The sequence below is a fragment of the Bos taurus genome, chromosome 1, assembly GCF_002263795.3.
Source record: "Bos taurus isolate L1 Dominette 01449 registration number 42190680 breed Hereford chromosome 1, ARS-UCD2.0, whole genome shotgun sequence".
Classification (NCBI taxonomy): domain Eukaryota; kingdom Metazoa; phylum Chordata; class Mammalia; order Artiodactyla; family Bovidae; genus Bos; species Bos taurus.
The window spans coordinates 130,557,031-130,579,716 of record NC_037328.1 but is presented as its reverse complement, the minus strand read 5'-3'; the positions used below and the strand labels follow the sequence as shown (position 1 = coordinate 130,579,716).

General features: G+C 37.4%; 1 protein-coding gene and 1 pseudogene across 14 annotated transcripts in view; both read right to left on the bottom strand.

Annotated features, from left to right (window-relative positions):
* CEP70 (centrosomal protein 70) overlaps positions 1–22,686 on the bottom strand; it is an 86,381-nt gene that overhangs the window by 25,472 nt on the left and 38,223 nt on the right. For 13 of the 14 annotated variants that reach the window (XM_059889020.1, XM_059889025.1, XM_059889028.1 and 10 more), the window contains 5 exons: positions 21,585–21,754; positions 18,731–18,787; positions 7,782–7,866; positions 7,597–7,685; positions 5,978–6,052 (listed from right to left, as the gene is read on the bottom strand). In XM_059889020.1, the coding sequence (XP_059745003.1) occupies positions 5,978–6,052; positions 7,597–7,685; positions 7,782–7,866; positions 18,731–18,787; positions 21,585–21,754 (476 nt within the window). The remainder of the gene's footprint in view (positions 1–5,977; positions 6,053–7,596; positions 7,686–7,781; positions 7,867–18,730; positions 18,788–21,584; positions 21,755–22,686) is intronic. The other variant, XM_024996193.2, reaches the window with a different exon arrangement.
* On the bottom strand, positions 7,881–11,677 carry LOC132345895 (large ribosomal subunit protein uL3-like; annotated as a pseudogene).

The following is a 22,686-nucleotide window of genomic DNA, read 5'->3' as shown; positions in this document are numbered from 1 at the left end:
AGGCAAAACCACACATGTGAAAATAACAGCAGTCAGGAGAAAAGTTAAGTGTTAGAAATCAGAGTATTTAAAAACTGATGTAACTATGTAACTAGACAACTAACAAAAAATAATTGGTGCCTCAAGATAAGTTAAACAGCTCAAGTATGTCTTGAGGTTGTCTCCAACATTACAAAATCCATAGCCAACAGAACAGAAATGTTGGCTTGAGGATGCCAAGATTATGAAGATGGAAGGTGAGCTCCTGGCCAAAGAAGCCAAGGTTAAAACAGGTGGGGAAAGAAGTACAACTTGCCTTCAGCCTCCAGTCTGTCTAATACTAGGGGTCAGGGAGGGAGCCTTGGGTACAGGTTCTCGTTTTAAATTTTCTTAAAACAGAGCTGAAAGGGCAGGTGCCTATGCTATGCTATGCTATGCTATGCTAAGTCACGTCAGTCGTGTCCGACTCTGTGTGACCCCATAGACGGAAGCCCACAAGGCTCCCCCATCCCTGGGATTCTCCAGGCAAGAACACTGGAGTGGGTTGCCATTTCCTTCTCCAATGCATGGAAGTGAAAAGTGAAAGTGAAGTCACTCAGTCGTGTCCGACTCTTAGTGACCCCATGGACTGCAGCCTACCAGGCTCCTCTGTCCATGGGGTTTTCCAGGCAAGAGTACTGGAGTGGGGTGCCATTGCCTTCTCCCGGGCAGGTGCCTACATACTAGCAAAGCTTTCCCCTTTCCAAAGTCTATACTAGTCTCCTTTACCATGGGGGAAAAAAACCACATGAAAACAATGTAACTACTATGTTAATCTAATTACTGCCTTACTTTCCAATTGCATTTGACTTAATTGGTGTTTTAGAAACCTGTGTTTGAGCAGACTATGCTGCACTTAGAAATATTCCAGGATTGTTTTGTAGTCTCCAGAGTGGTGAGCAGAACCTGAAGACCATAAAAATCCCCTAAAATGGCTAAGGAATTCTTCACATACTTAGCAGATACTCATTCCACATAACCCGCAGCAATAGCTATGTTTCTCTGTGGAGTCTGGGAAATCCAGAAAACTGCCCTTCCAACTTAAAAACACTGATATCTCCTGTTTTCAATAGCCATTCCCCTAAGTTTTCACGTGCAGACACTTTATAGCTTTTAACTGTGTCTGCTGAAGCCTTTTCATAATCTCATGGTGACTCTCATGCAATACTTTTTTCACTGTGACTCAGGTATGTTTCCATATCCTGCCCTTTCCCTAGCCTATGAAGCCACAGGAGTCATCTGTGTACCATGTCACTGACTGACACTTGCTGGGTGCCATTTCATGGGGAAAAATGGGGTACCAAGAAGCCAGCCCTTCTCTCTTTGGCCTCTTGTTTATATTATTGAAGTAACTGAATAAAGCCTTGATGATTAATTTGCTTGGCTTATTCTGACCACCTCAACTTCTGCCAGCTCAACACATGGGTGATAAGATTCTGATTTTATTTTCTTCTAACAAAATATAAATACCACTGAAAAAATTAAATAGAATTAGTGTAGTACCTTTGGCTATCTTGCACTGGCAGATCTATTTGATTACTTCCTAGCAACAGAACTTCATAACCAACTTGCTTATAATATTAGCTCAAACAAGCTTTTGCATGTTAAATTAGTATCATTTGATATTGAAGATTGATTAGTTGAGAAGTAAATACAGATCTAAAGAAAAAATTTAATTTTCTCTGGTTATAAAAGGGAAAGAGACTTTCCCCTCCTTTTCTTGTAGCATTTCCTTTAGAAAACCTGTAGTTGTAAATCCTTTCTAAGTATGTAGATTCTGTTAAAATTTAAATAAGCCTCCTGCTTAAAATTAGCAGTGTCTTGGGAGCCTTAGAACCATCTCTTTGAAATAAGGACATCAAGGAAGAGGGTGCCTTGTCTCCTTTTCCCTATTGGAGCTTAACCTAGGATCCTGGCTCCAAGTTGTAACCTCCCCCTTGTCACAAGATATAATTAAAGGATGAGATTTCCTTCTGTCTTTGCAACCTCTTTAGCACACTGCCTCTAATGCACATCACAGTCTGGCTCAATATTTATTCCAACTGTTATATAAAACTGTTTCTTTTTTTCCCTACACATGTGGAGAATATTCACTGGGTTGACACATTTTTATTTCTAATTATTTCCTTAACATCAGTAGTTCCTTGACAAAAATTCTACCTCTGCCCCTGCAAAAAATAAAAATTTGAAGTTTTACATTAAAAAAGTTTTTTTCATTGGGTTTTTGCTTAGTTTTAATTATTAGTGTGAGCTTGAGAGTCCAAATGCTTAGGTGTGGGTCTGATTTCTTTCCAATTCTTCCACATGCCACCTGTGCAATATGGGCAAGTTATCTAACATTCTTAATTCTGTTTCACATCTAGATACTATAGACATTTAAATTTCAAATATAAATTTCTAAAAACACAAATCATTTCTTCAAAATTCAACAGAAGAATATAGCTAGGATTGGTTCTTTTTTTTTTTTTTGCCACTAAATCTTTCTTTTTTTATTAACATACTAAGCTTAGTTCAGTTCAGTTCAGTTCAGTTCAGTCACTCAGTCGTGTCCGACTCTTTGCAACCCCCTGAACTGCAGTATGCAGGCCTCCCTGTCCATCACCAACTCCTGGAGCCTACCCAAACCCATATCCATTGAGTCAGTGATGCCATCCAACTATCTCATCCTCTGTCATCCCCTTCTCTTCCTACCCTCAATCCTTTCCAGCATCATGGTGTTTTCAAATGAGTCAACTCTTCACATCAGGTGGCCAATGTATTGGAGTTTCAGCTTCAACATCAGTCCTTCCAATGAACACACAGGACTGATCTCCTTTAGGAAGGATTGGTTCTAAATCACAATTTTAAAGTCTAATAGAGAAAAGTCACTCTAAAAACCACAGCACAAATGAACAACAAAAAATATATACACAGTAAATTCTCATTATTCATGGCAGTTATATTCAATAAAGAACTGTATACACTGAATTAGTGAGGACTGAATCACTGCTCCTAGGGTAAATACAGGATCAGGTTCCTGCATGCCTCTCTGATCACATTTTCCTCAACTGATCAATATATAACCTTGTTTTACGTGTGTTAATGTTTAAAGACATCTTTTTTAATATTGCTGTTTCATTAACATTGGACTCATAGCTAACAGCACCATACCTTATGCCTAAATGAAGTTTCTCTAACATATATATTCTCTGTAAGGTACATCAGAGCCTTCTTGTGAATAGAACACTAGATTGTACTTCAACACCGTGCTTGGGACCATCTTGGAGAAATCACCAATAAAAAGCAAAAAATGGAAAACTACAAGTGGCATGTGACAACAGAAACAATGACTCTTTACACCATGAAAGCGGAAATGCAGGCAGAGTATCGCCTTGTTCAATAGCTGAAAATGTGTATACTGGGCATGTCCATGAATAACTGTGCAAGTGCCACCACGACTTATTTGAGGATTAAAAATAAATTACAGCAGGTAGGCAAATTCACAAATATGCAATCTGCAAATAATGAGGAATGACTAGGTATCTCTATGAATATACGTGTAAGCATTTATGTGTGTATGTATGTTCACTGATACACTGAGGTCAATAAAAGTCCATTGAAGGGGATCAGGACATGCCACTCCAAAATATGCCATTTTAAGGGAGTTCCTGGTGGCCCAGTGGATTCCAGGCTTTCACTGCCTTGCCCCAGGTTCAATCCCTGGTCAGGGAACTGAGACCCCACAAGCAACATGGTGTGGCCAAAACAAAAACAAAATGTATCATTTTAACATAAGAAACTTTTAAACAGAAGGAACTTGAGAATTGATGCATGCAGGAAGAACTCTCTGACCTCTCCGCTTTTCCCTGAAGCAGACCAGGAGATCCTGTGAGGGTACCCTCAAGGAGGGTAACAAGCTGCCCTCCTTGTACCCCAGGGCAAAGAAGCATCTTTGTCTCTGAAGAAGCGAAATCCGAACTTTCCCCGGTTTATTACCCTCAGCTTACACCCTTTTGTATTATTACATTTTCCAACTTTCCACTCACTCTTCATCAAACCTAGTATTAAAATGCTCAGACTTAACTGTTTCTTCAAGTCTTCATTTCTTCTCAGGTCAGGTAAAACTTATATTAAATAAACTTATACTTTTTTCATGTTAATCTGTCTTTGTCAGTTTAATTTTCAGGCCCAGCCTGAGACTCTAAGAGGGTTGTGAAGTTTTCCTCCTCTACACTTTCTCCTCTGACTTTTTGTCCACCTTACATATTCCTCTTCTCAGCTGCTCCTTAACCAATTTTCCTATCTCAGTTAATGTTCCAACAACTACTTCGTTATTCAGGACTAAAAATTAGTCCTGATTAAGTTTTTTTTTTTTTAATCTTTTTGCATGTTAATCTTTTTCCCCTCAACTGCCTATACCCCTAATCCATCCTCAATCCATCACCAAGTCTGATCATCAAATTCTACCTCCAATATTCCAAATACTTCTTACCACCTCCACTCCTGCCACCTTTGACCATGTCACCACCACCTCTTGTCCAAACTTGTACAATAGCAACTCTCACACTATTTTACCTTTGGTACTTACACTATGGGGCTCCCCTGTTGGCTCAGATGGTAAAGAATCTGCCTGCAATACAGGAGACCTGGGTTCAATCCCTGGGTCAGGAAGATCCCCTGGAGAAGGGAATGGCTACCCACTCCAGCATTCTTGCCTGGAAAACCCCCATGGACAAAGGGGCCTGGTGGGCTACAGTCCATGGGGTCGCAAAGAGTTGGACACAACTGAGCGACTAACACATTTTTACCTATATCAAAATTGTCTTATTTTTTTCATTGCCTTTTACATAAGATTCATGAGAACAGGAACCTTTCTTTTTGGTTTACCACTGTAATTTCAGTATCTAGAATGCCAAACAGATAGGAAGAGGTACTATAAGTACCTAAAATGTTAAGCAATAGTAGGAAGGGAAAAAAATTTTTTTTATTTTTAAACTTTACAATATTGTATTAGTTTTGCCAAATATTGAAATGAATCCGCCACAGGTATAACTGTGTTCCCCATCCTGAACCCTCCTCCCTCCCCATACCCTCCCTCTGGGTCGTCCCAGTGCACCAGCCCTAAGCATCCCCAAGCATCCAATTGAATGAATGAATGCAACCTTTCTGAACCTTCCATTTCTCTTTTTTAGTTTTCCTTCCCTACTATCTTAACTCAATATGTAATTCCTGGATGGCCAGAATACTTGCCTTTCACTGTGGCATGTGTTACCATAAAGAAAATGTAGCTGTCACTGAAAATTGAATCAACATAGGCTAATACAACTGATTTAATACATCTAATGCATATATTAACTCATATCATTTTTAAAATATTTCATCCCCATGCTCACCACACTACTTCAAGTCCCATTCCCTTGAATCAAAGAGTAGACATAGCTAATCTTCAGAAAATACTATCACTATTTGAGGACCAACTTGCTGAAATTCCTGTGAGTATGTGTTTTTCAAAGTCATAAAAGAGAAGTGGTGGATATGAATGGCTCACTGCATTCATTCTGATTCTTTAAGCTTTAATATACGATAAGGCTATGATTCAGGTCATCACTACCACCAACAAAAATTTGGGCCTTGTCACCTCTAATTTCAATGATTCTCTTGCAATTTCTCCATGACTTCCAAAGTCAACTTATTAAAATATTTGCCTTTTATATCAGACAATTACCTTTTCCTTGTTCTTATTTAAGATGAATATATAGCCAAATCCATTACAGTAAAAACTTTTTAAACTGTGGAACCAGAAATACCCCTTTTTAAAGTCTTCTCCACACATACCCCTCGACCCCCGACCCCCCTGCCCTGCCCATCAACCTGGTAATTTTAAGCCACAGCCACTATCAGGTAAATTGACAGGTTAATAAAAATAAATAATAAGATATAAAATCCTAATAAATTTGTAACTATGGTAAAATATAATTACTTGATGTTTTTCTTCAGGGCTTTCTCCAGTTTCTTCACTTGCTGTTTATAAAGTCTTAATTCATGCTGTGTGGGCCTGTAGAAAATAAATCATGTTGAACACATTCAATTTACTTAATAAAACTATAAAGATATTTAATAATAAAGTATACTCTATTACTTGTCATAAATATGCTTAAAAATTCTTAAAATATTTCATAACTGCTAATGAGGTATTTATTGGCCACTGGCTTTCTTCTTCTGTGTATCCCCTATTCAAAACTTTCTACCCACTTTCATTGTTATTAACCTATTATTTGCTTTTATAGTGAATTATCTCAAATGCACAAACAAGAATAGAGTAAAACAAATAGTGGTGTGTCCATGCCTCAAGCTTTATCAAAGCTGAATAGTAATCTGTTTAAAATCTTTTAACTAAAACCCTATACAGCTACTTCAAACTCCGTGTCCCTAATTACTGCCATTGCTCTCTCCTTCCCATACCATGGGCTTCCCTGGTGGCTCAGCTGGTAAAGAATCCACCTGCAATGCAGGAGATCCCAGTTCGATTCCTAGGTTGGGAAGATCCGCTGGAGAAGGGATAGGCTACCCATTCCAGTATGGGTAGCCTATCTAGGGCTTCCCTTGTGGCTTAGATGGTAAAGAATCTGCCTGTAATGAGGGAGACCTGGGTTTGATCCCTAGTTTGAGAAGATCCCCTGGAGAAGGGAACGGCTACCCACTCCAGTATTCTGGTCTGGAGAATTCCATGGACTGTATAGTCCATGAGGTCACAAAGAGTCAGACACAAATGAGCAACTTTCACTTTCACTTCCCATACCACAGGTAACCACTAGCTCAAATTCCCTGTTCATTATTCCCATGCATGTTTTACAAATTTTCCCCTCATATTTATATAACCATAAATTTACACATTACTATGTGGCAGGCTTTTAAACCTTACAGAAATGGTTTTTTATTATAGGTATCAGTTTCCTCTCCATTGAAGTATAAGCTTTACAAGAACAAGATATTTGTTTTGTTTGTTATATACAATATCAGAACTTAGGACCATGTCTAACTCACAATAGGTATCCAACAATATTTAATGAAAAGTCTCAACAGTGTACATTCATTATTACTTTCTGTCAACATGTAGAGTGCCTTCCTTCTGTGGTAGTATGCTTGTATATAAATAAACCTTTCTGTTGTATGCCATTTAAACTTTAAAATGTTTCTCCCTTCCCACAACACATGTATATGATGAAATAAGACATTCTAAAGTAATTTGGAAAAAAATTAAAATAAAAATAATTTGTGAAACGGAAACCTACTGGCATAGGCTAAATCTATTCTGAGTTCCCTACTGGCATAGGCTAAATCTATTCTGAGTTCCCTACTGGCATAGGCTAAATCTATTCTGAGTTCCTAGCCAGTTTTATCTTCCTATTTTCTCACTCCCCTTGCTTATATATGTATTTTTGTTCTTTCTACCATATGAGAGACTAATGACTAAAATGAGTATACAAATATGAGATCCCCAACATTAGTTTTAGAGTAAAGGGGATAGGATGACTGATTTAACATTCAAAATTCCACTATTTGCTTAAATAAAAGTTAAAAATGACAAGTTTCTCTCACCTGGTTTCCAACTCTTTTTGAAGATTGAGCTTTTCACTTAAAAGTACATCTATCTTAGTTTTTGATTCCTTGAGTTGATTCTGTAATGACTGCAACATAGTTAATAAACAGTTAACTTTCCTAAGAGATTAGATTATTATTTTACTTTATTAAAAAGTATTTATCAATCTTATAGTCCCCCATACCATTAGAAGTCCGTTGTAAGTGGGTGAAGCACTCAGGCTTCTATAATCTTCTTCTTCTGACTGACTTTCATCTTCTTTATATAGTCTATGAAAAAATATATGTAGTGTATTTATGAAAAAATTATCTCCAAAGGAAAAAAAATCTAGCTAACAAGAATTAAATCAATACAATAAGGGCTTGATAACCTCAACATAAACTAAAACTTAAACCAAATTTCCTACTTACTCTTACAGAAAATTGTATTAGAACATACTACTTATTAACTAGTACTACAGTATACATTTGCTCACTAATGCCTTAACTGGAATTTAAGATCCATGCAAACCAGAAGTTTGTCTGTCTTGTTCACCACTGTATCTCACTGCCCAGAATAGAGGGCTGAGGAAGGAGTAGAAAAACACTTGTTGAATGAACAAATAATATTGTTTTCTCCTTCCAGTACTTTTAGATCACAAAAAACTATATCAAAAAATACAGAGTATAAGTGGACAAGGCCACAAATATAGTGGCCCTGATTAAGTCTTGACATCTTCATTAATGAGTTGTATTATTTGGGTAAGTCAGTCTCTTAGAATTTTTCTTCTCATCTGTAGAACAGAGATAATTTCTATCACATCTACCTCACAAAATTGGTTTTAAAAGTAAATAAAAGACATCAAAACATTGTGTGAGCTACGAAGTACTCGCAAATCAGTATTAATGTTTTTAAAGCTGATAACACTAATACTGGGCTGTCCTAGACGGTAAACACTAAGGTACATACAGGCAATGAGTGCTTGAAATATGCTAGTCCAACTAGCCATTTTAATTCTATTTCATTTTAATTAAAATTTTAAAGGTGAAGCAGTGTAAAATATTCTTCTGTTAAACACTTCCTTAAAAAACTGGAAATAGAACTGCCTTATGATCCAGCAATCCCACTATTGGGCATACACACTGAGGAAACCAGAAGGGAAAGAGACACGTGTACCCCAATGTTCATCGCAGCACTGTTTATAATAGCCAGGACATGGAAGCAACCTAGATGCCCATCAGCAGATGAATGGATAAGAAAGCTGTGGTACATATACACAATGGAGTATTACTCAGCCATTAAAAAGAATACATTTGAATCAGTTCTAATGAGGTGGATGAAACTGGAACCTATTATACAGAGTGAAGTAAGCCAGAAAGAAAAACACCAATACAGTATACTAACATATATATGGAATTTAGAGAGATGGTAACAATAACCCTGTGTACGAGACAGCAAAAGAGACACTGATGTATAGACCAGTCTTATGGATTCTGTGGGAGAGGGAGAGGGTGGGGAGATTTGGGAGAATGGCACTGAAACATGTATAATATCATGTATGAAACGAGTCGCCAGTCCAGGTTCGATGCACGATACTGGATGCTTGGGGCTGGTGCACTGGGATGACCCAGAGGGAGGGTATGGGGAGGGAGGAGGGAGGAGGGTTCAGGATGGGGAACACAGGTATACCTGTGGTGGATTCATTTCGATATTTGGCAAAACTAATACAATATTGTAAAGTTTAAAAATAAAATAAAATAAATCAAGTGGAGATAACATCTGAGACAGTAAAATAATTGAAACAGTAAACAAAAGAGACTGAAAGAATGTGTCACAAATTTCCTGATGAATGCTACATAATTTACTGCAGAACAAATTGGAAAAGCTGTTGGTTCAGAAGAGATGAAAAAAAAAAAACTGATAAACAGGAGGTCATGAAAAGTAAAACACTTCTGAGCTTCAAAGGACATCATCAAGGGGGGAAAAAAAAAGAAAATTTACAGAATGGGGTAAAATATTTGCAAACCTGATAAAGAATTTGTATCCAGAATTAATAAATAACTCATAATTTGACAAAAAGACAAGAAACTCAATTTAAAAATGGGCAAAGGACATTAGTAGGCATTTCCCCAAAATGCCTACTGTCAACATATAAGTGGACAGTAAACATATAAAAGACACTAATCATTAGTCCTTTGAGATATCACTTTAGGATATTCATAAAGTTGTGTCACTATCTCCACAATCAATTTTATTTATATTCTGGCCATGCCACGCAGCACATGGGGTTTTAGTTCCCCAACCAAGGGGAACTAAAATCCATGCACCCTATATTAGAAGCAGGGAGTCTTAACCACTGGAGCACCAGGGAAGTCCCTCCACAATCAATTTTAGAACATGTTCATCACCCATGGAGAAACACCTTCCCATTAGCAATTACTTTCCATGTACTCTCTACCCTAAGTCCCTACTCCACTACAATCCAGTTCCTAGGCAACTACTCATCTATTTTCTTTTTTTTTATGGATTGCATATTCTGGACATTTCATGTAATGGAATTGCATATTTTGTGATGTTGGGTTGCAGCAAAAAAGGGGCTCAGGGCAGAGAGTGACTGCTAATGGGTATGGCATTTTCTTTTTCTCAGTGGATGATGCCCATGTTCTAAAACTGATTGCAGATATGGTGACACAATTTGTGAATATTCTAAAACTACTCAATCATATACTTAAAAATGGTGAATTTCATGGCATGTGAATTAATCTCAATAAAGTTGTTATTTTATTTTTTTCCCCACTGGAAAATAATTTTATTGCGATTCTACCAGCTATACAATCTGTTTTATTAGGCCCCTTCTTCCTTTGCAATTCGGTCCTTCTTAAGTGGTCCCATGAAGGCTTTCTTCTCCTCCACAGTCTGGAAGCGACCATGACCAAATTTGGAGGTGGTGTCAATAAATTTGAGGTCAATCTTCTCCAGGGCCCGCCATTTGGTCTGTACCAGCAAGGACTTGAGCAGAGTGAGCACTCACTTCTTGGTTCCCACCATGCAGCCTTTGAGCATGACAGTCATTGGTCACCTCACCGCAGTGGACAAAGCCACCCGGAGGGTTGATGCTCTTGTCAGACAGATCGTAATCAGTAGAGGCACTGTTCTTGATCAGTTTGCTGTCCTTGATGAGGTAGCCCTGACCAATCTTGTAGATCTTCTTGTCATCTCAGTGCGGTGATAGTAGCCTTTCTGCCCAGCCCAAACCACAGAGAAGGCCACCCAGGCAGGATGCCACACCCCAATATAGGCAACCTTGCACAGCCCTTGTTGGGTCTTATGGGGCAGCTTCTTGGTGTGCCAATGGCTGGTGACACCTTTGTAGCCTTTGATCACCCCAATGATATCAATCATCTCATCCTGGCCAATGATATCAATCATCTCATCCTGGCCAAACACTTGGCTCACAGGGACCTGCTGCTCAAGCCTCTCACAGGCCCAGTCCAGTTTCTCAGCCACAGTGCCTCCGTTCACCTGGACCTCCATGAGATGGGCCTTCTTCTGGCGCAGAGAAAGCAGGCGCATCTGGGTGTGGGCAATGACACGGATGACCTGACAGTACTTCTTCGTGCTGCTGAAGTCCCTCTCAAGCTGCTTCTTGCCATCTACGTCCTGCCACTTCTTGCAGTATTTGGTGAAGGCCTTCTTCTTAGACTTATGCCAGTTCTCGTAGAAGCGCCTTTTGCACTCATCGCTGATATGCTCAGCAAAGATGGTCTTCAAGGTCCGGAGGCCTCCGGGTGTCTCCATGTAACCCACGATGCCCACAATCACCATGGGCGGAGTCTCCACGATGGTCACAGCCTCCACAACTTCCTTCTTATTCACCTTGGACCCTGGCCTATCAACCTCCCTCACAATGTGAGTCATGCCAGCCTTGTAGCCAAGAAAGGCAGTGAGGTGAACGGGCTTGGAAGAGTCATCCTTGGGGAAGCTCTTCACCTTCCCGCGGTGCCGGCTGCTGCGCTTCCAAGGCAGGAAACCCAGGGACCCGTGCCTGGGAGCAGAGAACTTCCTGTGAGACATCCTGCCGTCGGAAGCTGCTGGTAGAGGTAAAGCTGTTATTTTAAAAAGTTGTTAAACAAAAATGTTTTAGGATAATAAAGTAGATAATGATAGGAAAGTATTTTCAGCAAATACATGATACATTAAGAAATTTCCTCTCAACAGTCAAAAGAGAATCAAAGTCACTAAAATCAAAATTAACCACACAAAAAAACTTCTAAAGTAAGTTTTTAGCAAAATCTGAGCTTATAACTTTGGCTAGTAACAAAACATTTTGAGGTCTTACACAAAAATAGAAACTATTCTTACATGAAATAAATTATTTCCTATGAAAATTCTGCTGCAAAATTATGAGAAAATAACTAAAACATTTTTATTAAAAAAAGGAAAGATCTTCAATCAAGCCCACAAACAACTGCCTGGAGAATACAAGACCTTTCTTATAATACCAAAGAGCAACTGATTTAATTTTTAAAATTACATTTATCTTTAGATGAATCAAATGCTCAATTAACACTGTGGGGATGTCTGTCATCAGAGGACCTCCAGGTTTATTAAGAAATGTTGACAATTGGAGGCTTTAAAAAAAAATCTGACTTATGGCACATCTTTGAATTTTATATATCTATCAAAGAAGAATTTCACCAAGATATGAAACAACCTTTTTCATTTTTCCACAACAGAAGGTAGCTCTGTAACATCAGAAATTTAGATTTACTAGGATTTTTAAAAGACTGCTTTTGCAGTCTTATTGTTTTGCTATACTGTATAAGACATATTGGAAATCTGCTAGTTTTTTGAAACAGACTGTGAATGTCATGAATTCAGTTGTTAAAATTATACAGCACATGTATAAATGCGACGCCACTTTGTAGGACCATTGAAACAAACAGAAAACAATGACTTTAACCATCTTTTGTGTTTTTTGTCAATGCTTATTGGTTGAGTCATGGAAAAGTTATAAAGACTAACTATACTGTTAACCTGAATTCAAAATTTTCTTGGAAAAAGAGTACTTACCAAATGCTCAAACACAAAAAATGGTGTGGTAGTGGTGTAGTCACCAAGTCATGTCCAACTCAAGTGACCCATGGACTGTAGCCCACCAGGCTCCTCTGTCCATGGGATTTTCCAGGCAACAATGGAGTGGTTTGACACTTCCTTCTCCAGGGAATCTTCCCAACCAAGGGATCAAACCTGGGTCTCCTGCACCACAGTCAGACTCTTTACCAACTTAGCTACCAGGGAAGCCTTCTCACTCGTATCACTCTATATGAGTAAGCAAAATCTGAAGCTCCAAAGAAAAAAAGGCATGTTTGTGTCTAGCTAATAGGTTATGAGAATTTACACTGAAATGAAACTTTATAATACAAATCAATATTGACTTCATACATGTTTTTCTAATATTAATAATATGAGATTTTTGTTTTAATCCACAGTGCAAATAAATTGGTTGTAAAACTACAAGAAAATTTCAAAGTTTGAAGTTTCTGGCTACTGATAGATTTAGAGTTGCTTTTCAATTTTGCAACATCCTTCTGAATTAAACAGAAGTTAGTGAATTTAAGTTGGGTATAGTTTTTAATCCTTAATTCAGTCAAACCAATTATTCTAAAAAAGATGAGTCAGTTGTATAAATGTAGATGTAAATATTAAAGGAAAAAAATTTTTGTACTTGACTTAGTTGCTAGAGAACTTTCAGGTATGTATAGAACAATCTGGGTATATAAGTCTATTTTTGAACTAGACTTCATGAAATCTAAATACAGATCAAATACCGCTGATGAAAATTTAGTGTTTGAATTGAGGTGTGCTATAAATTAAAATACAAAATTTCAACGGCTTAGAATGAGAAAAAGTAATGTGAAGTATCAATGATATCATTGATTACATGTTGAAATGGCAATATTTCAGATATTAAATAGATAAAAATGTATTTCACTGGTTTCTTTTTACTTTTTAACTTGGCTACATGAAAAATGCAAAATTATATATGTGGTTTTCATTACATTTCTATTTGAGACAGTTATACTAACATATCTCTCAGACCTTCTAAAACATGCTAGTCTTTAACAAATGACCATGACCAAATAAGGATACTGGGTCGCTTCTATATAAAGTACTAAAATAGATGTATGGAGAAGGAAACAGCAACCCACTCCAGAAATCTTGCCTGGATAATCCCATGGACAGAGGAGCCTAGCTGGCTACAGTCCATGGGGTCACGAAGAGTCAGACACGACTTGGTGACTAAACAACAACAAAAAGATAGATGTATTATGTAAAGTATTTCAATTTATTAGGTGAGGGACATTTAGAGGAGTTATTTAAATTTGCTCAAAGTCTCAAATAGTAAGCAGTACTGATGAGATTCAAACTGAAATCTCTCTGGCTTCAAAGCCTGTGTACTCAAGATCATTTCCTATATACACTCTAAAATACCTGCCATTATGGCTATCTTGTTCTCTCAAGAGAAACCTAACATATATATAGTAGAGGAGACCAATTTTAAATTTATGCAGACCTAAAAGGAAATGAGCTTCAGTAAAGAATCCTCACTTTATTTTCCTAGAGTCCTTTATTTAGCATTGACAGATTTTGTGGGTTTTTCGAAGTAAAAACATAATCTTAAACATCCACAATTCTCATTTGGACATGGGATCCCCACAGCCAAATTCCTCCCACCCTTTCTCCAATGGCCTCCAGAAGCCCCAGGAGGGACCCAGTGTTGAACATTATGCTTCTTGCGGGTAGAGAGAAAGAGCAAAACTAGAGAAATCTTGTATTTTATTCTTCCCTAATCTGAATCATGTTCAATCAGAGGTAAACCTCAAAGTTACCTGCTTCCATTTCACAACACCACTTGAAAATTTTCTATCTAAACAGAAGGATGGAATTAGACAAGGAGACTTCACTTTACTAATTCATTATAGAGCTATTTTCCCTGGGGTAACTTTTCAAATGTCTCTAACATCTCAGAAGAAACTCAGTCTGAATCTTGTAGTTGTTATTCCTATGTTACTTTTCTTGGTTCTTTAATCCTATCTACCAAGCCAGGGAAATACCAACAGAAAAAGCTAGCAATATATTCCATGTAATCTATGTTGATATATTAACACTGGGTAAAGGAAAAATAGGTAAAGTAACAGAGCTGAGAACCTATCATTTTAAAACTTACTTTTCCTCTGTTTCAGAAATTTTAGCATGTTTGCAGTTTTCTAAGACTTCCAACTGCTTAACACTTGCATTCAAATTTCTGCTGCCTTGATTGCGACTTCCTCTGCTTTCCCCAAGTTTTCTCATGTATGGTGGCAGAAAGGAAAACCAGTCCACGGTATCCAGAAACTGCCTTTCACAAGCTCTCTGGAGGCCTTCTCAAGCCTGTGCCCTAAAGTAGAGGGTCCAGGTGGTATGCCATAGGTGTGCTGTGCCAAGATATTACAAATATGCCAAGCACTCAAGACAACTGGCCAGAGTTCTTGAGCCAATTACCCCAGTGTGGTATACAAACATCACTTTCTGCGTTTCACGATGAGAAAAACTTTGGACAACAATGCCCTTTAAAAAAGGGTGTTAAGCAGAGTGCTTCTACCTCTGCAAGAGGCCCATGTCCCATCTGTCTTCTTCCTTTGTCTTGCTCCCTTAGCTCTACAGGTACATACATCCTTCTCCTGTGCCTCCTATTTATCCCACTTAGACCTCCAAATCATAACCCATCTTCCTTCATTTTCTCTTTTCTTTCACTTCTTTCAAGTAATATAATACTTGTCAGTTAATTCTTATACCCTCTTTTTAGAGCTCACCTGCTTCTTCAGGTGATACTAATATCCTATTGCTGCTAAGTCACTTCAGTCGTGCCTGACTCTATGCGACCCCATAGACGGCAGCCCACCAGGCTCCGCCGTCCCTGGGATTCTCCAGGCAAGAACAATATCCTACTAGTAGATCTCAAAATACACCTTGAAGTTGCTACAATCTATCAAGTTATTTACTCTTAGAAAAGAGACAGTTAAGTTTTCTTCATTCAATGAACTATGAAAAACCCTCTCCTTAGGATAGACTCTTCATCACTGCAAAGTATAAATGACTTCTGCTTTTTCATCTGTGAGAATATTGTGTATAACACAGTCACTAATTTATTCCTATATCTTTTCTCCCGTAAGAGCGGACTCATTTGAAAAGACCCTGATGCTGGGAAAGATTGAGGGCAGGAGGATAAGGGGACGACAGAGGAGGAGATGGTTGGATGGCATCTCTGACTCAATGGACATGGGTTTGTGTAGACTCTGAGAGTTGGTGATGGACAGGGAGGCCTGGCGTGCTGTGGTTCATGGGATCGCAAAGAGTCGGACACGACTGAGTGACTGAATTGAACTGAACTGAACTGGGAGACATTCAATCCAAGTATCTGACCTAGGCATAATTTGTACAAGCCAAAGTACTTCACTTTAGTTAGTCCATGATGATGGGATTGTTAAGCAAAAAAGTAATTCTTTTCCTTCAAGATTTCATTCCTCAATCCCAGATGTTCACTATAAACTCATGACAAGCAAATTCAACACCACCTGCAATAGCCTCAATCCTTTTATTTAGAGGACCCCAGTTTATGTAACTTCAGAGGCAATCTCTCACACCACATTCTACCTGAGACATTTCAAAGATGGCTACACTAAATCTTCTCTACTCTGACTTCAAATCCCAAATGCTCTCTTCATCAACTGGATTGGGGGTCAGCAATCTGCTGCCTGTAGGCCACAGCCAGCAGGTTTTTTTTTTTTTAATTAATGTTTTATGGAACATGGACATGTCAATTCATTTACTTACTGTCTATGGCTGATTTCATCCTGTAACAGAGTTGAGCTGTTGTGAGAGACTATACAGATTAAAATGCCTAAAATACAGTCTGGCCCTTTACAGGAAAAGTCATCCAACTCCTGAATCTACATTAGAATTTACTAAAGATATAGAGTAAAGGTTGCAGATAATATTCAATCTGGACCATATAATATTTTTAAGAGCACTCAGTGTTAATTGCAAACATTAAAAATCTGATTTCATTTATAAACTGAACTTTCTAACTTCTCAAAAAAGCAGATTTAGCTACAGTGGGCTCACATTACTGCATGCCATCAACTGGCTAGAGTATATAATAAATGGCCCCTTAAGACAGCTCTCCAGTTTGGCACAGTTCCCACCTAACCTGCTTTACTCATTTTTGATTTTCTGTGAGCATACCAATCTATAACCTCTCAAGCTATGAAATTCTTCATTTTGCTTCTCTTCACTCTGACATACTGTGACTGTTCATTTTAGTGTGAACTTGGCTAGACTATGGTGCCCTGCTACTTGGTTAAACACCAGTCTAAACACTGTCGTGAGGTTATTTTTTAGATGTGACAAACATTTAAATCAATAGACTTTGAATAAAGCAGATTACTCTTCACAATGTGGGTGAGCCCTGTGCAATTAGTTAAAGACCTTAGAAGGAAAGATTGAAACCTTCAAGAAGGGAGGTATTCTGCCTCCAGATTGCCTTCAGCCTCAACACTGCAACATCAACTCTTCACTGGGTCTCCAGCTTGCATGCCAGCCTCACAGATTTCAGACTTGCCAGCTTCACAATCACATGAACCTATTTCTTTAAGACAATTTACTCTCTGTATATAAGTGTACATTCTACTGGTTCTGTTTCTTGCTAGAACCCTAATATACATACTTACAACCCCATTACCCAGGTTTTCTATATCAAAGGAAACAGTACCTTCCTTCTTTCCAAGGCCAATGATGTCTTTTGTTCATTTATAGCTTACTCTTGGTCCTCTATGGGAAAGACTGCTCTCCATAGGTTACTACCTCTATCTATGAATATATCAACAAATCCCTTAAAGTTCAGAGAAACTGGCTTAATTATAGTGCCATTAAAAAGCCTACTCTTTTACATCTATGAACTTTTGCTCATAGCATACAAGCAGTCTTTTTTTTTTTTTTTTTTTGCCTTTCTGCTTTCCCAAATTGTACTTATTCAAGCTCAAGCACAACCCCCATCTGTTTTGTAATGGCTTCCCTGTTTTCTCCATCCAAAACCAATTTGTTCCTGTTATCAACTCCTGTATTACTGACTGTACAGTTTTTAGTAATTACTTTTATTGTGACATTATATATTAGGGCATTATATATATTAAATATATACAAGTATATATATTTAAGTCTCACATTATTTTTCTTAACTATTAATGTGTTTACGTTTAATCTCCTTTACTAGACTGCAAACTCCTAGGAGGTTAAGAATCATGTTCAAAACATTTTCCTATCTCTACAGAATCTAACACCATGTCTACCATCTTAAAAGACAGCATCATTTGAAAGAGAAGGTCCCTGAAGTTATTTGATGTTTATCTATTTTATCTGTTCAGTACTAAAAATAGAACATGGCAGAAAGTAGGTGCTTAAATAAATATTTGTTAAAAGAACTGTTCCATTTATAAACAGTGAAACAAAATAGCCTTTATATTAAAAGCCTTAGATATTTATATTAAAGTACTTTAGATTATTTGGCCTTAGATATCTTTCAGCAATTTCTGGTTAGTCAAAGACCATCATTTAAAATTTTACCCTTATTGCTTTAATCAGAGGTGATAACTGTGGTTTATTCTATATACTTGATTTTACACTATAATGTTTTATCTTTATCTCATAAATCTGCATACTAATTAATTAGGCTGCACTTTGGCAGGAAGCTAATCCAATCCTACACACTGTGTTGATATGCTCAGTAACTGTCTAGTGGCTAGATGACATCAGCAGAACAAATCATAATACCTCAACAAAATAAAAATACTGTTTCTTCTGTGACCAATACTTAGTGATTATTAAATATACATATTTTAATATAAATGAAACAATGGATTTTAACATAAGTGGTAAAGTACAGTCTTAAAAGATTCTTTATAAAAAGGAATTTATAGTTACATATTAGGTAAATTATACACATATCTGTAGATTTTCAAAGCATATTTAATGTTTCAAAAGGCCATAAAAACTTTTGTTGTAATTCACAACTTGATAATTACTTCCAAAATTTTAATACAGGACAAGTCATACCTTTGTTTATGAAATTTTCTAATTTTAGATTCATAGTAATCAATAAGGCAAAGCAACCTAGAAAACAGATGAGTTATTTTCAAAATGTGGTATTGGAACATTTACTATTGTCTCTATTCAATTTCATATTATAGTGATAAATATCTGCAAATTCATAAAAAAGGTAAGTGATTTTTGCCAGAAGTATCCCACTATGCCATATATTTTAATTTTAATGTACACATTTTTAAATAACCACAGACATTAAATCTCAACATATTAAATGTATATTCTCCTTGATCAAACAGGTCTACCTTTAACAATCACTCCTACAGAAACATTTGCCCAAGGCTATCACTTAAGATGAACAAAGTTGTTCAATTCATTAGGAGTGAAAACTCAGACACAACGTAAACATTCTGCAACAAGGGAAAAGTTAAATAATGGCACATCCATATTATAGAAAATGAGGAGGCATTAGAAGAGATAATGTAAATTTGTAGGAAAAAATTAATGTTGCATAACCAAATGTATAACTATTTTTTAAAGAAAGTAGGTGTATATGAGTCTATGTACTGAAAATTAACTATATGGCTTCTTGCTGCTGCTGCTAAGTCGCTTCAGTCATGTCCAACTCTGTGCGACCCCATAGACGGCAGCCCACCAGGCTCCCCCATCCCTGGGATTCTCCAGGCAAGAACACTGGAGTGGGTTGCCATTTCCTTCTCCAATGAGTGAAAGTGAAAAGTGAAAGTGAAGTCACTCAGTTGTGCCCGACTCTTAGTGACCCCATGGACTGCAGCCCACCAGGCTCCTCCATCCATGGGATTTTCCCGGTAAGAGTACTGGAGTGGGGTGCCATTGCCTTCTCCGTATGGCTTCTTAACTGAGGGATAATATTACCCGAACTGGGGATGGTACTGGTTGTCACACTGAATAGTTGCGGAGGGAGCAAAGATGCTTAAAAGTTCATTAATGAACAAATGAATGCTCATCATGCCCTACAATGAAGAATGGTCCCACCCAAAACGTCAACAGTACTATTGCTGTGAAACGCTAGGAAGAACATAAACCAAACTGTTAAAAGTTGTTATCTCCAGGATATGGAATTAGGAGAAGTAAGCAGGTTTATAATATATTATTTTATATACTTTTATAGTTTGAATTTTTGTAGACATGCAGTGCTTTTCTAATTTAAAAAAATCCTCAAAGAAAAATAAAATAACACTACACTTTCACATACTATTCTGTTTAAAGCGAGAATTTTTAGTATTTCACTCTTGTCTTGGGAAAATTACTCATCCATCTCCTTTTTTCAGAACTAATTCAACCAGTTGTGCTTTTAACATCATAACTTTTTTGAATTATTTTTTCCCTTCAACTTTCCCAATCCCAACACATTCCAGCTTTCATATTATTCTGCAAATATGCTTTAATTTCCTTTATATACTTTACAAACCCTCTCACCTCCCTCCTCCCCCAATGCTACTATCCCATTTCTATTTTTCCTGCATGATAAACTTCATTCATTCTGAATGACTATTACCTCTACCGTCAATAAACTTTTAAGGAAGACTTACTATGTGTCAAACTAGCAATTGAGCAAATAAGACAGTAGGAAGACAAACACAAACCGATGAGGTGGTGTATAAAACTCCTCACCACCCTCTCCTTCAAACACTCCTGTTTCTCAGTGAGCCTGACACCCAAATGTAACTCATCTTCTGCCTTTTCTTTCTCTGTCTAAACTTTAAAGCTCTATGGAGTTGGGTCTTTCTAACTATAGGACTGATGGGGCTTCCCAGTAGCTCAGAAGTAAAGAATCCATCTGCAATGCAGGAGATGTGGGTTTGATCCCTGGGTCAGGAAGATCCCCTGGAGAAGGAAACTGTAACCCAACCCAGTGTTCTTGCCTAAGAAATCCCATGGACAGAGGAAACTGGAGGGCCATTGGGCGGCAAAGAGTCAGACACAACTTAGCAACTAAACAACAATAGGCATGATATCTCTATGTGGCTGACAGAAGATGTCTAAGTACATGTTCATAGATAAATCCATCCTCCTCCTGTCCCTTTCCCCAAATCTAGCTTGAAATCTGGCTATCTTTGACTTCTCTCCTTCTTTCAACATCTACAGTCAATCGGTATAGACAATTCCTGTCCATCTCTGCAGCATCTCTTCTTTCTTTTTAGATCTGCGTTATTTCCCAACTAGACTATTACAACTGATCATTAACTGCTTACTCTAAAAAATAAGAATTAAACTGAAGGAACTGAGCACCGCTTTTACCTTCCCTGTAACAAACCATACAGGGAAACCAGACAGTCCCTACTCAATAGGAAAGGTGCTTTTTCTTAATGGAAGAACTCCAGCAAGAAAAAAAGAAAATAAGGGATAGCAGAATTGCAAACAAGATAAATGAGAGAAACCATCAGATGAGAAGAGAATGGGAAATTTTATAGGAGAAGGATCAGATTGTTGCTATTTAAACCCCTGAACAATCTTAGCATCCCTGAGAGAAGCTCTACTAAACATATATGTTATTATTAGAAGAATAAATTATCACCTATGAAGTATGTCACCAAAAATACTTGTATCTGAATTTAGATTTAACTTCCAGTTTAGAGGGAACACAGGAGACAGAAGAATAAATTAAACGACATAAGGAAGCAAATAGACAAATCTAGCATGTACCTCTCCAGGAAAACCAATCATTTTCTTCAACAAGTTAATGACATTAAAACAAACAAAAAGGGCAGAGAAGAGGAAGAGGAAGATTCCACCAGTTTAAGAGAGAAAACCATACCCAAGATGAAATCTATTTTTGAAAAAATGAAGAGTCTAGCTACATATCAATTTATGTAGCAAACATTACTGTTTATCCAAGACGGTATGAGGAACTCTTTTGCAGAGATAAGAAAACACTCTATTTTGAGTGATAATGCGTTCTTCTTCTTCCTGTGTTAATCTATAGATATCCTTCTGCAAGGCAGCAATAGTCTCTTGTTGCTCCTTTCGTTTTATCTTATAATGTTCACATTTTGCCTGTAAGAAATTTTTCAAAAAATAAATTACAATATGTACATCTAAGACATGCTGTTCTCACAATATTGTACAAAAAGCTATCCTCACAATTTCTATGAAGCTGTCTTATTCAAGAACTTCAGTAGGGAGGCTGTTTTTAAATGGGTACAAGGTCCAGGAACAATGATACATCATAAATGCAAAAACTGTAACAAGTAAAATCAGCATAAAATGGGGAAAATATTGTTTATACTCGCATGCATTTAAGGATACATAATAAGTAAAAGAACTCAATCTTTGTAAAACTAAGTTTATATACAGGTTTAGATGAAAATGATAATCAGGAAGGGGCCAATATTAAAGATCCTGCAAAGAACCAAGAATTAAAATTACGATTCTTAAATGATCAATGATAATTCAGGATTTCATATGGTTTAATTAACTTAGGCATTCATGTAATGTGGGAGACTGCACACTCAGCATAATCAGGAATTTGTTAAGAAATAATATATACACCCAAGATTTATGCAAGGGAATGTAAATCCTGAATACTCTCTTTTGTCTTCAGTGAAATACCACTGGCCTGGTTTTCCTAAAAGACTCTGATGCTAGGAAAGACTGAAGGCAGGAGGAGAAGGAGACGACAGAGGACGAGATGGTTGGATGGCATCACCAACTCAGTGGATATGAGTTTGAGCAAGCTCCAGAAGATGGTAAAGGACAAGGAAGCCTGGCATGCTGCAGTCCATGGGGTTGCAAAGAGTCAGACACAACTAAACAAATGAACAACAATGGCTTCTATCCCTCTAGGTCCTTTGAAAGGTCATTATCAGCAGCATCATCATTATTAATACACTTTTTATAAAAAGTTCAGTGAGAAGCCCTATCCCCATCTATCTGCACAATATTAAGACACTACTTTCAGAAGAGGTGCACATCTAAGCACATGTTTT